The following is a 21,998-nucleotide window of genomic DNA, read 5'->3' as shown; positions in this document are numbered from 1 at the left end:
TGTGACAAATGCCAACAGTCCAGAAGGTGACAAATGCCAACAATACAGAGTTAGTTAGGTTTCCTACTAGGGTACCTGGGAAGTGGTATGGTGGTGATAGCTACAGACCTTGGGCTCTTGAAAACCCACCAAGGAAAGGTGGTTTGACTCATCTGCTGGTACAGCCTTATTTACATCTGCAGATATTGTAGGTGACTTTGTGAGTCACGGGCAAATTATTATATAAACCAAGCCAGACTATAAATGAGGTTTATTTGAAGGCTCTTCTAATCAAGGCAATGTAGGCCTGTAGGAAGGAAGGAAGGGAGGTAGGAGGAATAGTAGATAGGGACTAAAATACTTGATAATCATGATATGTCATCGCCTGGCAAAATGTACCAACCAACCAGCTGTACTTAGGTGGACGGGCCTGCCACCTTTCTTACCCCAGAAAAGGAACAGGGAATTTCTATACACAGAATAAATAACATCATTGTTAATTGCAACGCTGACATCCTTGCAGAAGTGAAGCAGATATAGTTCCAGTCTCTAACTGGCAACATAAATAAATCTAGTGTTTGCTTCAAAATTCCTCAAAAAAGCTATGTGCTCTATGAACTCTGAAAAGAATCAGAGCCAAAGGTAGGTGTTCCTAATGAGATAACTCCACAACAGAGCAGCAAACTCCATGAAAATACAGCATAGTGACATTCTCTTACCAAGACCAATTTCATCCAGCTGAAGACCATAGAGAAAGCCATTCTTATTGAAGAAAGCCTGAAGGCTCTTCTCCTTGGCTTGGCCTATGGTGTCGCAGTCCAGAACATTAACTTGAATAGTTTGACAGGCATCTCCACTCTCGTTTTCTGGGATTTTTTCAAAGATAATGTTCAGCGTCTGGGGAAAGAAACACATGTTATTCTGACTTACAGGGAACACCTGGCATAGGAAACCTACAAACTCCTGACAGATTTTCAGCACCCAAGACATTTTCAGCATATTTATTATTAAAGTTGTTTCAAATAAAGATTATTTGAAGGAGTTACACAAAGAAGCATTTAGAATTCTTCTTGTTCATAAAATGAAAAATAGATATATATAGCTATGTATTTCCAAGAGTGTATTTTGTCCTCTGCTTTTGTGCAAATGTATTTCATTGAATTACCAAAAAACAACAGATGAGGAAGAATTGCAATGCATGCTCTAAAAAAAGCAGATCTTTTATGTAAAATGAATGCCTAAACAGCAAAACTGTAAGTGACAAGAGATCTGATAACGTTGCTGAGTAAGCAGTCATGGTAAGCATGATTGATTCTGAGTGGCTAGGAAGCAGTGTTAAAATGCATATTTACACCAGCAGATTATGCTGAGTGCCTTATATCCCACAGAAGGTACACCTCCCCTGGAGCAGTCGGTGTCTGTCTGTGCACAGCCCTGTCTCTGCAGGCAGCACTGACAGGGCTGCCACAGAAGCAGTGAAAATAGATAGAATCCAAAGTGGTACAGATAGAATCCAAAGTGGTACAGATCTGCACAGAAAAGTGCATTGTGTCCCATTAGTTGTTATTTCAGCTCAAACACCCATGTCTGGTTACAGCACCCCTGCCCTTTAGCTCACTGCTACTCTTGGCAGGGACACAACTCCTCTGCTGGGCTGCACATGAGCTGAGTAGGGGCTGCAGGGAGGTGACAGTGACACTGAGCAACCATCTCCAGGGAATGTTTTTTTTGTCAGGTCATATTTCTGATCAGGTCAGGCAGATTAACTGCTAGAAGGCAGGAAATAAGGGATGAGCGCAGAACTGCTAAGTGGTAATTGTAATTGCCAAGCAATATGATCAAAAATTTCCAGTGCCACAGTCTGCTCTGTGCAGTGAAATTGCAGTGAATGGACACAGATGTTCTGCTGGAGATGTCTTGCGACAGAATTAAAACATGTGTTTTAGGTGCCAGCACTTGACTGCAAGTGACATAGGAAAATAAATGTACTCAAACCATTCTGGCTGCTGTACCGTTGTGGTATAACATTTATCTTCTGACTGAAATGAGAGGACTCCATGTGACTCTGAAGGAGTGAGCATTAAAACAGGAAGCAAGTAAACAATTTTTTTCTCTGCTGTCACGTGAAGGAAATAATTTCTGTCCAGGTTGTTGCAGGGACAACTTTTCTATCTTCTCAGAAAAATAGGTAGTTATTAATAGTTGTAGAATAGTATTTTCTGCTTATTACCCAGCAAGAGTGGAAATTACAACATGCTACTGGGTGAAAAAAGTAGTCCAATGCAACAAAAATTAACTTTACTGTCTCTACAGAAGCAAAGGGACTATTAAAAACAGGGTTGCAAAACTATTAAGATTATGATTTAAGAAAGACTAGGATGTAACTGAAGTAAGAGGGAACAACTTACTCAGGACACTGAGATGTTTAATTGTGAGGAAAATGAGTCCATGGAAAGGACAGATGGAACGAGAGACAAGGATAAGTGGGAATAGCAGAAGGAGAAGCAGACTGGACACCACGCCTCAGGTTGGGATTTCATGCAGAAAATCAGTAAAAAATATATTGGCACAGCAACGAGGGAGTCATGCTTGGTTAGACCCACAGACTAACTGTACAGACAGTAGCCCTGTCCTTGACTCTGATTGCCCTGAAGTCATGGTCTTGTAGGATTAAAATGTGGACAGGGACTAACTGTATTTTGTCCTTGGAAAACTAATTTTAATCAGTCTTTGCCCCTTCTAGTCTCTGAACTGATCTTTCTGAAGTAGTTTCTTGCACTTCAACTGATGTTGATTTGGCTCTATGTCCTTGGAAGCATTCCTTCCTTCACATGATCCTTTCCTTCTAACAATATTCCTACACTGCAATATTCATGTTCCGGCTCCTGCTTCATTTTCCACTCCTTTCAGACCATCAAGAGGAACTGTCTGTGTCTCTTCCTCCTTTCCTTTTCAGCATATCCTCTCCCACAGGCTGCACAGGAATGTGCAGCCTCTTCCGTCATTAGCACATGAGAGGCCTCCCCTTCCTGCTCGTAGGATGACAGGACTGTGAAAGAGAGGAGTCATCCTTCATGTAGGTGGAATATAAGTCATGTGTGGACTCCTTAAGTGAAAGTATCCACAGTGTGAGGATAATAGGAATGCTTTGTAACTCAAGGAAGTGGTCAGATGGGAAGGAATATTTAAGCATGTAAAAGTCTCTAAGCCAGGAGAGCCAGATGGTTTTGCTGATATTATTTCCTCCAGAAGTTAATCTTAAGTGATAAAGCAATTGATGGGGAGCCAGGAAAGCCAATTATTATTAAGCTGTCCCTCTGCAGCTGAAGTTTTCATAAATCAGATTCCACCTGTCTGACAGCACAGTCCCTGGCTTTAGAAACCATTAATCAGAAGCCGACAGTCACAATCACTATACTTAGACACATAGTGTAGAACTAGAAAAAGAAACAGAAGTTATTGTAAAATTATAAAAGCCTTTTTATGATCAGCTCTGGAGGTCAGAAAATATATGAGAAATCACAGGAGGACATGTGAAAGTCATAAGAAAATATCATCAAGCCTTTTTCTAAGCTCTCTCACTTTGCAGAGGAAACAAAAATACTATTAACTTCGCAAAAGGTTCAGGAGAAAATTATAGAGGCTGATTTAAGCTAATAATATCTAGAGATGAGACTTCACACACTAGAAATTATGACAGTAAGACAAAGTCACTCTTCAGAAAAGCTTTAACATGGGTTGCAAGAATTGTTAAAGGCTACTTAAGGAGAAGGTGGCATCTGCAACTACTTGTATAGGAACCAGCTTGGAACCTAGCTACAGGACAGGAACAAACCTAAAAAATGTGTTTTCACCCATGCAGTCACAGAAATAATGACATTTGATGACAGTGTTTGCAGATGGCTTTTCAGATTTGTAGTTTCCTTGAAAATTAATTTCACACAATGAATTATTTAGCAGAGCTATTAATAACCATAGCAGATAATAAATGAGATGTGGTTTAATAAAGCAATGTGATAATATCATAGTTTCTTAGAAATAAAGAACAATAATCTGGGCTATTCAAGGACTCTTATTGATTACCCTATGCATCAGCTATGCATATGAACAAATAATATTTCCATTTATCAGATAGATGGGAAAAAACCCCAAAAAATCCTCTTTTTATTGGTGAAAGTTAGGCAATTTATATAAAGAGCCAGTACCAGGATGTACCACATAACAAAACTGCCTTAAAACTACTCCCATTTCCCAGGCTATGAAATACAATCCACAGGAAAAATCAGATTGATTGTATGATCCTTCTGCAGCAGCCAGAACAGTCACCTGTGAAGAGGTTATAGAACAGCTGTAGAAGAGTTAGCCAATTGGCACAGAAAATGGTGCAGGAGTTAAATTTAGGCTCAATGGGCACTACACAAAGGAAGGGTTGTGCTGTTGATGCTGCTGTATCTGACACTCAATCTGTCTCATATCCAGAGGACTCTCCTGTGGCCAACATCTGCACTGCTCACTTTGTAGTGAGGGTTGCTGTGTTCTTTTCTGCTGACAAGAACCCCCTTATATCACATACTTTTAATAGCTTCCTTATCTCTCACAAAGTGTGACTAATAATACCACAACCATGATGTCTTATTAGGAAATTGGTTTCCTTGTCTCTGCTTTACTCCCTTACAGCCCACCTACCTTTTTTTAACACCTCTCTTTTAACTCATAAAGCAGTTAAACACTTCAAACAACCTTCCACTACATGGCTTTGCTTCACTTTTGATAAAAGGCAGTTGGCTGAACAGGTGAATTAGATAATTTCTTTCCATCTAAAAATGTAAACACATTGCAGCAAAGCATTCAACAGCCCAAATGCCTTTTTTAAAATAAGCAGTGACTACTCAAAGGATTGCTGGAGCACCTAGTCCAGTGTAAGAAGTCTCCCCTGGTTTCCCACAGGAGATCCACCACTGAGAATGTCTCCCATTCTCCCATTCCAGGCTGGCATTTTCTATTCAAAATGAATCTCTTCAGTGAAAGGCTAGCAGTCAGCTGTGGAGCACACTCCTTCATCACTCATGCAGCAAATTATCTGCAGAGGGGTGCAGCTGCTTGTCTGCCTGTGAGAGAGTAGCCCTGCTTCCTCAGCCTGAGAAAAGGATCCATGACACATCCAAGTTTCTTTCAAGGCAGCTTTATTTCTCAGTACTCAAATATAAGCACAGCCTGAAAGAGCACAGCTTCTCAGCCCGTACTTGACCAGTGCTTTTAGAAGCATCTGTCCTTCAATTCCTCCACTTGAGTATGCACTTCAGCAGCCTATCTCTGTTCAGGGCCTCATCTTTCTAGCAGAGAGGGTTAACAGAAGTGTGTTGGGTGATCCAAGGTCTGTGGCCTCTTTAAAAAAGGCATGGGGCCCTGCCAGGGAACAGCTCTAATGCAATTCAAACACTACATGTTTCTAGGTTCTTTTTTTTTTTTTCTGGTTACAAATGGCCTGAATGTTAAAAAACCTCTCCTGATCTGTGGAGCTCACCCTGATTTTTAGGAGCCTGTCTGTATCCTGCTTTTACTGGTTTGGAGCTGAACTCCCAATACTGAAAGGAGAGATTCTCATGCAGAGCACCTACACCCTTGTTTGTACCCTGTTAGTGATTTGAGAATTGAACTCCCTACCAGATATATCCCCACATCTTCAAGTGCCTACACAGCTTAAAAAAATCTGGACACCAAATGTCTGCAGATTTGCTTCACCATCTCTATATAACCCTCTTTTTGGCTGTATTTTTTTATGCTTTGCTCTGGAGAGGTAGATTTTAATGTACTGCTATCACAGGGCTGGGCAAAGAGGAAAACCAAAACACCAACAAAATACTGCAAGACTCAGAATGTAAATGCAATGAGCAACTGTACAAGGGCACTTGAAAATTCAGATCAGAATTTATTCCATTTAGAAAACAAAACCTGCAATCCTTTAGGCAGAAATGTTCTTCCGCAGTAAGGAGAAAACACTTGGTTCCCAGTCTGTAAGCTTACAGGTCCTGCACATCAATGTAGTGCATCTGAAGTGGTGTTAGTGAGGGAAGAAAACTGCCTACTTTCTCTTTAGTCTCCTGTTAAATGCTATTTTTGAAGGGAAAATGTGCACAGCTGCTTGCTTCCCCAGCCCAGAAAGCCTCACCACTCCACCTAAGTCTCTTCACAGCACAGTTGCAGCTTCCAGCATAAATCTCAGATAAACCACCTAACAAAATCATTTCCCAGTCCAGCCAGAACTACAGTCCTTGAACTTCATCTCTGCAATTTTATTGCAGGAGTCCTCTCTGCTTTTGGGATGGTTTTAAATGGAACATTCAGCATTTCCCAGCTAAGCCCGAGGAATGCTGCACCTAAACGGAAAGCTGATCTACATTAACCCTATAGCTGCATCATTATCTCCTATTCAAAAGCAGGAATACAAAGTACAAAGGCAGGAAACAAGGTTCAAGAAGGGCTGTAGGCTCTCACTTCCTCATCCATCTGCAGTGTTCCCCAGTGACAGCAAGTCCTTCAGACCACTTACCTTTTCTCCTCTTGTCTGAGCACAAGACACTATCACTGACTCCATGCATAGAAGTAGCTCTAGAAAAAGTATTTAAGGCTCTTCAGCAGCTTCAGAGTCAGCTATCCCCCCAAGGGGCTCTCAATTTGAATGTGTGCTAAAAATAAGAAAATGTTTCTGTGCAGTCTACTAGTAACAGGCATACTGAGCTTGCTTGAAAACTGTTGCTCTGCATCACCACTGTGTTTTGCATCCTATGGATACATACACAAGATATTTAAATTTACTCTGGATCTCAAATACATGCCAGCATGAAGCACACAAACAAGGAAACCAAAGACCTTGGATTATGTATTTGATTTTTAGTGACAAACTTCCTTTCCAAATGCACACTTCGGTAACTTAGCTTGAAGTACCTTCAAATGCAGCCTCTAACAACAGCATTGTAAGAAGAAGATTTGAGTACTGCTTTATCAGTCAAATCAGTTTGAAGTTTTCAGCAGAGAATGACAAGTCAGAAACTACCCACAGAAATGTTGCCATCTCAGTGAGTTTCCTGTGTGGCCCAATGAGACAAGTCCAATGGACTGCTGACCACCCAAATTTTCCAGAGTCATGTAGTCTACTCCAGTATATGACATCTTAGCACCTCCAAGTTCTTGCTTCAAAACAGGACACAGGCAGACCTGGGAACCTCAGCCCTACCAGAGACTTAGCACATGGGCTCAGAAAAGGACTGAAAGGACAGCACTTGAACTGTCCTTGCTGTGGCCATTGCTGCCTGCCAATTTCTGCTCCCAAGGTGTGAAGCCCACTGTTCAGCAGCACTTCTCATAGTCCTCATTATGTCACATAACTCTGACTGGAAGCCAGGAGTTGAGAAGCAAGGAAGCTACAAAAATCACCAGAAATACACATTTTAAAGTTCTCAGACCTAAATTCACTTGGGAACTCTGAAGCAGAAGAGTGCTCTGGTTATTCTGAAAACCCTTTTCAGACCTCCTCCTCTAAAAGCCACAATTTTAACATGCTCCAAAGTGCAATAATCCTGCTATGCCTTCACATCTCAGTGTCACAATGACAATCAGTAAGGGAATTCCAGCTTTTAAAGATGTTTGGGCGCAACTGGAAAACAGGAAGTACTTCTTAGGTGCTTTAAGAAAGGCAAAAAAACCTATGGTAAAGTTCAGAAGCTTAGCTAGACTTCCCAGATATCTTGTTTTTAACCAAGCAACTAATTAAAATCCACCATGCTGTAACTATGCTAATTTGAAGACGATTTGGTGCTAATAATATGGAAATCCACAGCAAATCATTGCTTGAAGATTAGTCACAAGTAAACACAATAGAAAAAAAACATCTCTGCATTCTGTTCTTTCATTCATTTGTAAAGTGGAGTTTAGTTTAAATTCTAAGCATGTTTATATTTTTGTAGTATACTTAAAAATAGGAATGATTTTTTAATATCCTGAGACTTCATTAAATCTACTCTTTGGTGATTAATGCATGCTGTGAAGTGAGGAGTAAGTGCTATTTGTGAAATGTATATCAGACACCAGCTAGTTGAATTCTTAGCATGTTTGGAAACTTTGTCAGCAATAACAATTTTACTATCTGGGCACTTAACCACTACTTTAGTGTCTTAAGAGCCTTATTTTAAATTCTTAGAAACAGAGAAAACATTACAGCTGTCCATGCCTGGAGGAAACACAAGCTGGCAAACATACCACTGTTTTGAATTCAGACACTTGCCACAGCAGCCAGTCTTCGTTGAGAGTGTACAGGGCTTTGCAAGTTATTGCGTCAACAGGTCCTTTGTTTATCCTCTGATTGAGGGTTGTCACCAGCAAATAGAAAGGTTCACCAATTGTCTCCTAGGTTAGGCAAAAAATACAAGAAACATTTATTTTTGTAATCGTTGAATGAGCATGAATAACTAGAAAAAAATCAAGTGTAACAAATGGTGTTATTTCCTTTTAAGTGACTCAATTTCTTGCAATTAGAAAAGAAAATCCCTCCAAGCAGATTTATCTAGTTATTTGTTTAACCTCCATCTTTTGCTTTTCAGTGTGAAAGTCTCATGCAAATAGCAAGGGACATCTGGAGTGAGTGGCAAGATAGCTCACAGCCCCTTGCTGTGCACAAGCACACTACAGACAAGCTGCTCCTACTCCACCTGGCAGACACTTCCTAGTTCTACCAAAGAGTGGGTGGGGGGTGAGACATGCACATGTTCACATGCATACTTCAGCTACTTCTTCCATTTTCAGTCTTTTGAGAAAACAAGCTAACAACTAGTTTCCTTTTGAATTGGTGTCTCCTCTTTTTATCTCTGAAAAATTTCTTGGGAACAAGCTGGTGGGACTTACCCTGGTGTATCAGCAAAAGAGGAAATGAAACTGGGGATTTCCTCTCCTGCCTAAACCCCAGGGCTCAGGAAAGCACCTGAGAAAGGAAGGATGTGCCTCTATTTCCACGTGACGCCATTCCTGCAGCCCAGCTAAGGCGTCTCACTAGCACAGCTCTGTAAAATGTCTGATGTATTGAGAACATATCTCTGCCAGCTCCTTGGCACTCTCCTCAATTCCAGGAAACCACTGTGAACTGCTGAGCCTCAAACAATTCTGCTGCTGTATTAATGTAAGCACTGATGAGAGTGATAGCAACAGTGTCATAGCATCACGTTGATAAGAGAGACAGGAAGAGTAACCAAGCACTGAAACCAACAACGAAGTGCTATCAAGTTACTAAAAGAAGCAAATATTAAAATGAAACGAAATGCTTATTTTGTTTTCAATTGAAGTAATTTAGATCTTGAAATCTGCAATACTGCTTGGAGGTTGAAAAGTTTGGACAGAAGTTTAGTTTTCCAGAGGATGGTATTCCTTAAATCTCCATTTCTCGGTAGCTTTCCAACACCTTGCATAGATGGGTACCACTGCATTTTATCAAGTCTATCAGCCTTTTAATATGATCACAATACATCTCACTGGGCTGAAATGTCTGGTATGAGCAAAGGACATGCTGGAATTACAAAATTACCCAAATCTTGCCCAGATACATGACACAATCATTTCTTGGAGATGTGCTCTTTTCCTGCATTCCACTGATGATAGCCAGCTAAGCCACCTAAACTAGAAGAGTGCACACTCATAATGTTAAATGCTAGCCTGAATGCTTTAAACTGATCCCTCTGCCAGCTCCTATGGAAAAAATCAATTCAAGAAATTCTCTGCATATGTCATGTAGTGAAAAGGTGTACACATACCCGGAGAAATCCAGAAAGGCAGACAGACATCCAGTTTGTCAGCAATTTTTCTACCACAGATTCAGTTCGTCTGAGCAGGAGCTTAGGCTGCACATTGCTTGATTGCTCCATCAGGTCCCTTGTCAATACTTCCAAAATATGGGTCAGATAAACTAGCTTAGTTTGTAATGCAATAGTCAAGAAGGATGCAAACAAGCACCTGTGGGGGCAAAAAAAAAGAATGCTCTAATACTGGATTTTCTCTGCCCAGTCATCTTTAATAAATGAAACACATTTTAGTGCAGTTCATATCCTAAGTTCTTCCTCCTTAGGCACATAAACTGTCCACTGTTCTCTACAAAAATATAAAAAATGCAAGTCCATCTGCTCTTGTGATTATTTTTTAAACACAGAATCTGTGTCTCTAAATTTAATTTTGCAGAACAACACCTGCTCCAGTGACAGAACATTTCTAAACTGTAGAACTGTTGATCTAACTGCAGGAAGTGTTTACAGTTTTGAACTGAGCTTTCCTGCTCCTTTGCCTCTTTGTTTATATGTACAAACATTCCAATTTCTCTTTAATTGCTTGTTTTAATGGCAATGTTTTTTCTTCCTCAGTGAGTACAGATGGAGAAGGAAAAATGCTCCAGAGTACTGCAAATTTGTTTTGCAAAAACTACCAAATACATTTGTGTGCCACAACCCATGCTGTTTCTTCTTGCTAATTCTTTTTCTTGAAGATGATAAGCATAATCATACTATACCTGTCCTTCACAGAGAAATTTTTCTGCTTTTCAAGGGTGTGAATGAGAGTAACAAGAAAGTTCTTGTTACAAATTAAAGCATGCAACATGTTGAAGCTTTCATCCTTGCTCGTTTGGTCTCTGCTCTGGAATAGTTAAACAAAAATAAGCAAACTGTAGTTTGGCTATGATGGATTCTTAGTGCTCATAAAAAATTAAAAGAAACATATGGGATAAGATCCTGGCCTCATCAAATCAGTGGGAATTTTGTATTTATTTAAGGTGTCTCAGGATTTTACCAAAAACGCATTTATGTTTGTCTACAACACAGAATATACACATGCAGAGCATACATTTTCTGCCCTATACACAAAGCAATGCCAATAGTTAAGTTTGCCCATCATTTCCCATGATGAGATTCGGTTTTATCTAAGTCAAGTACCCATTGGATAAGAGCACCTTATACTTCAAACTCCTTTTACATAAAAACCCATGTAACCTCCCTTGTGGAGGAAAGGGAACATGCTGAATATGCAAGCTGATGGGACAACACTGAGAGAAGGGATACAATCACTCTTGAAAAAAAAGAATTAAATAAGGTATATCACACTACATCAGCTTACCTGGGGCATTTCTTCACTGAAGATGGATGCAAAGCCTCCTGACTAAAATATAAGGGGATATTTATCATTCACAAGTACACCAGAAGTTTCTAACACACCAAGCATGTTCCTGATACTACTCAAAACAAAACAATGGAAATGTCGACTTCTAGCAGATACAATATAAAAACTCTACACAGTAACTTCTGCAAAGGTGCTGCCAAAGCTCTCTGGAAAGTGAACTCTCAAAAATGACCTGGTATCATCTTCAATGTGCTGTGTGTGTTACTCGTGCTGCTGAGCTGCACTAGCACAGCAGTCAGCCAAGGCTCCCCAGGAAGAGCTGTGTGTCACTGTCATCTGCAAACGTGCTGGTGTGCAAGGGGTGCTGCAGGCTGCATCCTTCCTGGCTGGCTGTGATAGCCTTGGGTATACAGGGCTGCTGTTAACCAAGTGACACTTGAGCTCATCTGCTTCCATTCATTGCAAGGCACCCCATGAATAGTCACTAATGAACTCACCAGGACGTCCATGCTGGCAGTCTCCACTGAGGCACAGGTGTCACCACACATCCAGTCCTAGCAAAAGCTCTCACACAAAAGGAAGCCCCCAGTTCTCAAACACCTTGTCAATGCCTCTTGAGCAACAGATCTACACCATTTACTGTCATCTGCTTTATCTGTCATGCTGGCAGCCCCTAGTTTCCTCACAGAACCACAGAATGATTTGGGTCATAAGGGACCTTCATGATCATCTAGTTCCAACCCCACTGCTGTGGGTAGGGTTATCTTCTACTGGACCAGGCTACATAAATCCAATCTAGCATTGAACATTTCCAGGGATGGGGCACTTACAACTGCTCTGGACAACCTGTTTCAGGGCCTCATCACCATCATCATAAGAAATTTCTTCCATATGTTGAATTTAAGTTTATCATCTTTCAGTTTGAAACCATTAGCCCTTGTCCTATCACTACAGGCCCTGGTAAAAAGTCTGTCTCCATCTTTCTTATAAGCCCTATTTTAACTGAAAGGCTGCCTTCCTTTCTGAAGGCTGAACAAGCACAGCTGGCTCAGACATTCTTCACAGAAAAGGTGTCCCAACCTTCTGAGCATTTTCATCCCCCTCCTCTGGACCTGCTGTAACAAGACCATGTCCTTCTTGTGCTGGGGAGCCTCAGAGCTGGATGCAGTGCTCCAGGTGGGGTCTCACACAGCAAAGAGGGAGAATCACTTCCCTCAGCCTGCTGGCCATGCTTCTTTTTGATGCAGCCCTGGCTATGACTGACTTTGGGCTGTGAGCACACACTGGCATCTCACATCTAATCTTTCGTCTACATACCTGATTGTTCATCCCTCCTTTTCCTCATTCCTCCTGCTCTATTCTACCCTACCAAACTGTTCTCCCTCTTCCTCCACTGGCTATTCCCATTTCTCCAGAACTTCTTTAGCAATCCCAACATCAACTACCAATAAAAGACACACACACACACACACACACACATGTAGAGTGAAAGAACCAGAACTGTGTTAAAGGTTAAAAATGCCTGTGAACAGGGAACAAGGTTTGGAGCATGAAACCAAACAATGTGTGAAACTGAGGGAAAACAGAAATAAAAAGACAAATTTAACAAGCAAAGCAAAAATCAGGCTTAGCAAGCATCAAGAACATGTTAAGAGTAGATATAATATCCATTTAAGACCTACAAGCATTAAAAGCTATTAAGCAGATCAAATATAGAAAACTGAAGCAGTGGGAAGCAAGACTCTTGGAACAAAGATGGGGTGGATCACTCTTCATTTCAGGTATGGGAGTCCCTCTTTAAGCAGCTAGTGCCATCCTAAGGGAGATGCCTCAGACAAATGGGATGAATTGTTTTCCTGAGCTGCCCATCTCTGCACTGACTACAGAAGATGCTCAGTCAACAGCTTCAATTTCCATCCTTAAACAGCTTAGATTAGATGAGACAAAGCCCATCAATCACACTGGAGAGCACAAAGAGTGCAGTATGGACATCATTCAAACACATGTGGCTAGTGAAGGAAGTGGCGGTTTGTCACTTTGACCCTCCTGTCAACCCTCCTGACACTCAGCTGCAATATATACCCCACTGGCTTTTCTGTTCTTCTATAATATTTGTTCAGTGGAGCACTGCTTTTCTGCCACATTCTTACAGCATAAGGCATGTTTGGACACTACTGCAATGTAAACAGTAAGCACTTAGCAGAAGAAATTGGTATACAACAATTTAAGTAAGTTGCCTGACACTGTATGTTTGCAGAGAGCTAACAGTAGCAAGTGTACCTTTGTGGGATAAGTATTTCAAACGGAAACTAAATCCAACTGAAATAATTTCCAGGATGTGCAGTGGCATGAGACTCCCAAGGCAAAACAGGAGCCCTTCCCATTTTTACTTTACAGACTGCAGCAGAGTGGCAAATTTTATACCTTTTTTTTCTTAACTTTTTATTTGCATAGAGCATAGCACTTCCACTGAGTCAGCTTCTACAGACTATTACTGTTTTGACAAGGGAAAGTATAGGAAAAGGTATATTCTTAAGAATAAAATGCTGTTTTAATGCTAATATGCCTGGCAACAAAACAAACAGAAAGGAAAGAGATACAGGAAGTAAAGTTTCTTTTCCACTTTCTTCAAACCACCTGGTGACCCTCTAAAAATTAGGCTGGGAACATAACAGTAGTACCCAAGAGATATTCCCAGTGTCCTTTGGTGTGACAACTGGACTCAAATGATACAGGGATTTTGCATATGTAATTGCTGAATATTATTCTGCTTTGGTGTCTGGTATTTGGTTTTAAGCAAAAACCAAAGCCTTGATTCTGCACTACCACATGTATTTAACTTTATCACAATGAGCCTTTGCTAGGATCACAAACAGCAATGAAGTGAAGCAGTGTGCAGACAAGAGTGCAAGACCAGGCTGCAGCAGTGATGAGTAATACATGAAGCCTGATAGATAATTCACATCCATACCAGTTATGCCCTAAACTAACCAAGCTTCTACTTACTGGTGCCAGTCTTACAGGAAAATATCACCAGTTGAGATCACAGCTTCTGCCAATTGGATAAATGCTCGTAAGCACTGGTTACCATCATGATATAATATTGAAAGCTGTGGCAAAGGCACTTATCATCCTCATAATGCCATTATGAGGCTGATAATGGCATTATGAGGCTGATAATGGCATTATGAGGCTGATAATGCCACACAGGCAAAAAAAAACATTAGTAAGAGAAGTAAAACATTCAAGAGAACACCTCTTTGGTAATCTGATGCAGTGGCCAAACTGCTTCAACAAACACTGAAAATATCTGCCTCTAAACTGGAAAGGAGTTAACTATTTATGTCATTTCTAAGCATTTGAGCTGCACCCCTCTGAATCAGCATCTTACCATTTCTGTCACCACTTTGGTGTAGAAAGTCAGCACCATCTTACAGCCATTTCTTCATCCCACAAGTCTAATTAGGAAGTGTCATGATGTTAGCTAGCACGTTAGCTAGCCTGACTGTTACTTTAATTAGCTATAGCATTGGAAGTGAAAGCATGGGTACAAAAAAAAACCAAATGGATAAATTATAGCTTAGTTAAGATGGCCTGAAAGGCAAGCAGCTCAGTGAGGCAGAATAAAAATAAATGGACACACACAACCCTTGAAAATTCAAGAATGTTGCTTTATCTACAGCACAAAGGCTTGGCTAAATATAGAGATACATTTAAGTGTTCTTTGGTAATTCTTAATTTAAGAAAAGTTTATTGTGAGAACAAAGTGCAATTACTGTGTAGTATTTTCTCTAGTTATTTGATCCTGACCTTCCTCAATTTTTTTACTATTAGTCAGGGCTGACAACTGAAAGACTTGTAAATATTTACCTCTGGAAAGAAAGTTCTAAGAGCGAAGTGTTTGTAGTCAAGGAAGGGAACCGTTCCAAAACTGTCCACCACATCTAATTCATCCATCTGCAGTTCAGCAAATCCTGAAAAAGCACCCCCCATCCCCACCCAGAGAGTTAGTTTAGCTGACACAAAATCACAATTATAACTTGGCCCCAGTAGATATTCCTTCAAAAACAGTTTTCAGGCAAAAGGGGCTGTTTTTACAACTGAAGCTCTTAGGAGCTGGAAAGTAGCAATCTACTTTTTTGTTGAAGGAAATACTACATGCAATCCTATTAGCTCAGTGCTATCTGCTACTGCAGTGCATACAATATTAAACAGCAACTCTGATACAACACAAAAGTATTGTAACAGCTACAAAAGGAAAATGTTTATATAATGTGAGCTTCTTGACAGTTTTAGTTCAGAAAATATGCTGCAGACCTACCCTCACGTATTTCCTTACGAATCTCATACTCCAGCAGTTCAAGTTGCTGACTCTGTTTACGAGTCAACTCTTTGGATTTGTATCTAGTAACTATGAATGCCGCTAAAAGGAAGAAAAAAGACTCTGAGTACAGAAATAACAGAAAACTCCTATACAAGACATAATTTATTATCAAGAAACACAAAGATTAATGTACATTTGCACAATTAGTGTTTTATTGTTGTCCTTGTACTAGTACCCATGAGCCCTAGTTATCTGGATCTGTATATACCTCAATCTTTAGAAAAATCATTCCTTTTAACAAGGTCTTGAATTGTCAATCCAACTTTATTTGAAAGTGCAGCACACCCTGTTATATACAGCCTGTACAGTGAAACACAGACTCTAACAACAACTTCTACTAATAGCAACCTACTTAAGGTAACACCGATTAAACAAAAAAAAACCAGTTGTTTTGAACAGAAAATCCACTTACAAATTGTTAACTTTTCTAAAGCTTATTTAGAGAGAATAAAAATGTGACATATGGATCCTTTTTAAAATGAACTTTAAAAAAAGACAATCAACCAAATGAACAAACCCCTATACTTATTAAAATAAATAGAAGTTTCTCAAATATATAACCAGGTAAAAAGACTCAGAAAAAAAAAAGGGAGCACCAAGAAGAGAAGGGGATAACTATTTACCTCCCTAAGTTTAGTAATGACCCACAAATTCATGAATCATCTAAATGAGACTGGGCAGAAACACCACAAACACTGACTGAGGATAAGCAGTTTGTAGGGTACATCTTCCCCAGGGACAGGAGGGTAGCTGAGCTTTGACAGCTGGAAGGGACCAAGCTGTGACACAAGGATGTCAGTTCTGTGGCTTGCTTCATGAAGTGAAAGTGAGTAATCCCAGCAGAACAGACAGAAATACTGTCTTGTAGCATGTTTGTGATGTGCTACAGTCTGACAATTCAGACTTCACACCAGAACAGAGTTAACTTTGTCCACTCTTATTGGGAACAGGGCAAAACACCAGACTGTTTGTGACAGTTCCAGACATGTGAGTATGTGGAGTGTCTGTTTCATGATCATACCCTTCAGCAAATCAAAAGCTGACAATACATTATTGTACTTACCTATAATGACGCCCACCACAATAGGTAGCAAAATAAGAACATATAAATATATGTGTGATGATGTTGGTTTGACTTCATGCTCAAAATTTCCTAGTTTGACCTGAAGAAAAGCAATGGCTGCGTTAATAGATGACAGGCATTATATCAGTGCTTAAAATGACATTTAATGTATTTTAAAAAAGCATTTAAGGCACATAAGGAAAATGGTAGATTACTGGGAATAACAGCAGAGGTTCAGCAAAATGCATATGAACCAACATTAACTTAACTTTTACTGTATTTGATGTTTAAGCTGGGTAACAGAGCAATGATAAAAAAAATTAGAAGTCCTTATTTACCACCAAATTTTGCCATGCTCTTGCTGCAAAGTAGAGCTCTCAAATGAAAGGCAAAATCTGGCCTCCAGATGGGCCAAGTAGCTGATGCACTCAGAGTTGCTGCTAAATGTTTTGGGATTTTGAAACAAGGAAGGCATGTGTTTGCACTCACAGGGTTACTCTGCTGAGCAGAAAAGTAAGATAAGACTCATAGTAAGAATGAGGGAAGTAGAATTTTTCAGACACCTGGCCTACAGCCCTCTTCCCTATTTCTCTGAGGAAGTTTCAACCCCTTTATGTAGGACGTTGTTCCTGAGGGTCATTAAAAAATGCAACATACAATACAGGTACAACATGTACATGAACATGTTACAATACATGCACAACATCCCCCAGCCATGGGCTTGTCAAAGGCAGGACAGGCATTAATTCTTAGGGATACACGAAAGTGCTGAAGTCTGCCAAATGCCAAACTGAGGCATTTACCACTGATAATTATGGCAGAAGAAAATTCACAACGGAGGATCTGAAAGAGGACTGCAAAAGCACATAAATAAAGGGTAGCTAAAACTATAAACAGGCTAGACACAAAAATATGTTTTGGCACATAAAAAGAATACCACCAAGTGCCAGGGATAGAAATGAGCTTGAGATAATTGAAAAGGAGGGTTGAGTTGAAATTATTTTGGGTTACAGCAGGGAAGGCAGAGATCTGGTGATTGCAATCAGTGGCTTGTCACAGGAGGTGAGCAGCCAGGGCAGCTGCAGACTGCCAAATGGAGACTCACATCACAGCTATACAGACACAAGCAAGCAAAAAAACCCACAGGGCTGGAAGGACACAGCCTTTATATTTCCGGGGCTACAAGGAACAGAAGACAAAGCAGATCTATTTCCTTCATCAAATGTTACTTTTCCCTCTGATGTTTCTATATTTTCACAGCTCCTATGCAAAGTCCTTCAGGTCTGTGCTTTCCTAGGACCCCATTAGCCTCTTCCAAGGCTCAAATGCATTAGTGGCTAAATTCATTACCCATCCTGTGACTATAACATCTAGTTTTCTAGACTTCTCATGTCCAACTGAAGACTTCCTAAAGCAGAAATTTTTTTTTACTCATCCTTGTTTATTGAAAAGTGAGACAAAGCATTCACTTAATTATCTGCTTATATTTCGATTATCTTTATTCTTCATCATAACCTTCCTATCTAGTGGTCTCATTCCTTTCCTTATCTTTTTTCTTGCTTATGAATCACAGACTATGTAAGGTACACCTGAATTAATCCAATTCCTATTCCTAAACTAATTTCATTTTTCCGCATGACATTATAAAACCTTCTCTGGCCTGGTAATGCCTCTGAGCTTTATGTCATCAGCAAGTGTTACCAGTGCATGCCTGATTTTTGTGTTCAAGTCAGTGGTGATATTAAAGAATATCTGTATGAATATCAGCATTGCCCAGAGCCAGCTCCCCACACACAGCATGTGATTTTTCTAACCCCTGGCGGCCTCATAATCACCATGTTAAATAGTTTACTGAATAACTTCCAGGTAAATGTGATCTATAGCTTTTTTGTTGTTGAGGAAATCACTCATCTTAGAAAATAAAGATATCTAGCATGATCTGTTTCATTAAAAGGATTTTGACAATTATCCCACTTTCCACTTACCTCCAGGTCTTTCATGAGTAATTCAGAATACATTCTCAAGTGTTACATAGAGCTAGGATTAAATCAGCAAGCCTCCATTTGCCTAGGGTTTGGGGATTTTTCCAATTTAAAATACTGGGTTTTTATTTGCTGCTCTCCAGTCATACAGTACTTCTCCTGACCTCTGTTTTACTTAAAATCTTTCCTACTAAGCCTACATTGTCATGTGTCAGTTTTCCCTCAGTGCTATAATGGGAATGATCCTGCTCCTGCTGTCTTGAGCCCTTTGATCTATCTGAATCTTCCTTCTGCCACAAGAATGGCATTTTCTTCTCTGACACCTTCATGCAGACTGATCATTCTGTCTTTGAACCCACACTCAATATCTTATTTCTTCTGGAAAACTAAGGCCAGAGATACATTTATTCTTGAGTCAAACTTGTATTTTATACCCATCTTATCCTTTTTTTCAGTGGCCCTACTTCTTCTATGATGATCTATTCATAAGGTTTTAAAAAAAATGTGAGGATTTGCTACTTCCCTTCATGCAGACTGATCATTCTGTCTTTGAACCCACACTCAATATCTTATTTCTTCTGGAAAACTAAGGCCAGAGATACATTTATTCTTGAGTCAAACTTGTATTTTATACCCATCTTATCCTTTTTTTCAGTGGCCCTACTTCTTCTATGATGATCTATTCATAAGGTTTTAAAAAAAATGTGAGGATTTGCTACTTCTATATTTTTCTTACGTTGGAAAAAAAATTAAAGGTACTAGAAGTGCATTGTTACATGGTAACTATTGCATTTGATTTGCTTTAGTAAAGTGGTGGCCTTTTTATGACAGTCACTTCTATGAAATCTGCAGGATGAGCATGTGATAGAGCAGGGCAACACTGATTTTTAAACTCAACACCAAACTCAGAAAGGCTTTTCCATGCCATAACTGGCTCAGATGGCAGGATCCACAGATGGGGGATCAGTTAAAAGTGATAAAAAATCAAGAATAGCTTTGTTAATCTTTACTATGAGCCATATGCCTTGAAGTCAATAGAGTTATTTCAGTTTTATACCACCATACAGTGCAATAAGAGTCTGGCATAATTTTTCTCCTTCATAAATGGTAATCATAGCATTTATAAAATTTGTATCTTCATCTTATTCATGGAGCAAATATCTTAAGCTGCAATTCAGCTTTGACATCCATGCTAATGTCCTTATATTTGGGCCTGGCTTTGTGCCACATGCTCAAAGCATTTTAGCTTTCCCAGTGTACATTGAATTTCACCCCATTTTTCATCCAGAAACGCCTTCTGTCTCACTGGTGATTCCTGAGACAGATCCTTACCTACTTATTAGGAAAAAGTGACTGGGAGAACACAATCCTTTTCCCCATGGCCACGCTGGAGAATTAGATTGCTTACAGATCTAAGATGAGGGGCTCTCCTGGAGACAGTGATGCTGTTCCAATGATGTCTGCTCTGCAGATAAGAGGTGTGACTGCTACTGCTCTCCTGGAGCTCAGCAGCAGTGAGTTCAGCTCTGCCTGCAAAGCTTACCTCTGACACCTGCCCACAGAAAATGAACTCAATTCTGTCAGTGTACCTAAGCCAGGCACGCATGCTTAGGTATGAGGAAGAAGACTGTACTACCAAGTACCACGACAGCATTAATGATACATTTCACTACTCTTGTATAAACACTCAAACACTGCTGAATTGCAACAAAAAGGATTTCTACTTACAAAAACTTTCACAGTGGAAAAGTCAATCTTGTCGGTTCCTTCCCTTTTGAATTTGCACAGTATGGTGCTACGGTCTGGCTTTTTGGTAATATTTTGGACACTGAACCATATCTTTTTGGTCTGTGCACCAGTCATATATAATAGATAAACCTCTACCTCCGTTTTAGAAATATTCAAGTTATCATTTTCTTTCTAGAGGGAAAAAAATGAAGGCAATGATCAGTCACTAAATGCAGTAAAAAAAATATCCCCAAGCACTATTTTAAATTAGGTACTGTAGTTTATTATTTCAAAACTTACATATATTTTTAATTCCAGATCAGGATCCAGTTCAGTGTGCAGCTGGTAGTTAATGAACACTGGGTCTGGGTGATAGTGTAATTTGACACATGGTATAAAGGTAGTATCCACTTTTAACATCATATCAACAACTTTACCCTCTGTTGCATGGCTCAGGCTTGGCGTTAAATAATGATATTCAGATGCATTTCCAGGACACCTAGAGACCTAGAAATGCAATAGCAAAGCTCTCACAGTCATTAAATACTCAACAGTGGGTACAATCACAAACAGAGGCACTCAAATTCATTTTAATATCTTCCTGGCTTCACACAGCTACCTGCTAAACCTCTTCTCTGGGATCAGGGCTGCATGCAGAGCACCTGGAAAAATTTCTGTGTTGAGCTCATGTCTACCTTTAAGCGCATTTGTCACACACTCTGCACACTGCTTTAAGGCTGATTGCTCACTGCTAGGGTAACTATTTCCTGCAATGAGACAGGAATTGTGACAATGAATTTTCCTTCTTTCCCCTCAAAGCAGGTGACAAGAGAAGAGTAAGACAAGCTCTGCAGCGCTCCTAGGAATTTGCTCTTTCTAACTTAACTCCTGAGAGAGGGGGTTGCTACAGTCATTGTAGCATTTGGTCATGTTTACTCCACTTGGTGATTATGCTGTGTTCTGGTCTCTGTACTGCAAGGGTCAACAAAGGGCTTACCTCCTCACAGCCTTGGAGAAAGGGTTTCATCCCAACCTCAGCTCCAGCCTGCTGCCCCTCATTGAGGCAGCGGTATCATTTGGGCTTTCAGCACAGAGCCAGAGGGAAGTATAGCACCCCTTCCTCCAACACATCCATATGTGGAGACTAGGGAGACTCAAAAAGGACAGATTTGTCCCTAGACCATAAAAAAAGCTCAGGAAATTATGCAGGAGAGCAGGTAATGTGTATTTGTGATTCTGTATTAAGAATGTGTATAACTGTAATCCTGTAAGTGGTCATATTTATTTCAGCAGGGTGACTGACATGTCCGTGCAAGTGTTTGGAAATTATTGAGGTTTCTTCTCCTCAAACCTTAGGAAAAACAACCTAATGCATCAATAAACTTCTATTTTGTATTATAAAGGAGGTTCAGACTTACTGTGAGGTTTGATCTCTGGTCATCTGAAATAATCACACTGTCCACCACATTAAAATTTCTACCAGTTGTGGTAATTTTGCGACCACCACTGCAAAAACCAAAGCAAAGCAAAACACAAACAAATGTAGTGAGAAAGGGAGGTTAATATTATCTCTCTTCCCACAGACATGTCCTGCATTAAGGTTTCAGTTGTGAATAAACTACTCAAGTGCATTTTGCTTTGGTAGCAGACAACATAATAAAGTCAAACTGCAAAACATGATAATTTGAGCTATACAGTGTACTTCCACTCTTTC

At 40.0% G+C, this 21,998-nt stretch overlaps 1 protein-coding gene across 1 annotated transcript in view; it reads right to left on the bottom strand.

The window, feature by feature from the left end:
* Positions 1-21,998, bottom strand: part of PLXNC1 (plexin C1) — a gene marked incomplete at its 5' end in the record, with an annotated part of 70,607 nt that overhangs the window by 15,829 nt on the left and 32,780 nt on the right. The window contains 11 exons of the mRNA XM_031057555.1: positions 699-876; positions 8,236-8,382; positions 9,777-9,975; positions 10,523-10,647; positions 11,125-11,166; positions 14,998-15,101; positions 15,449-15,550; positions 16,575-16,674; positions 20,285-20,476; positions 20,585-20,791; positions 21,703-21,790. Of these exons, the coding sequence (XP_030913415.1) occupies positions 699-876; positions 8,236-8,382; positions 9,777-9,975; positions 10,523-10,647; positions 11,125-11,166; positions 14,998-15,101; positions 15,449-15,550; positions 16,575-16,674; positions 20,285-20,476; positions 20,585-20,791; positions 21,703-21,790 (1,484 nt within the window). The remainder of the gene's footprint in view (positions 1-698; positions 877-8,235; positions 8,383-9,776; positions 9,976-10,522; positions 10,648-11,124; positions 11,167-14,997; positions 15,102-15,448; positions 15,551-16,574; positions 16,675-20,284; positions 20,477-20,584; positions 20,792-21,702; positions 21,791-21,998) is intronic.

This window comes from Geospiza fortis, unplaced genomic scaffold (genome assembly GCF_000277835.1).
Source record: "Geospiza fortis unplaced genomic scaffold, GeoFor_1.0 scaffold186, whole genome shotgun sequence".
Classification (NCBI taxonomy): domain Eukaryota; kingdom Metazoa; phylum Chordata; class Aves; order Passeriformes; family Thraupidae; genus Geospiza; species Geospiza fortis.
Note: the sequence above shows the minus strand (reverse complement) of the source record. Positions and strands in the feature narration are given on the sequence as shown.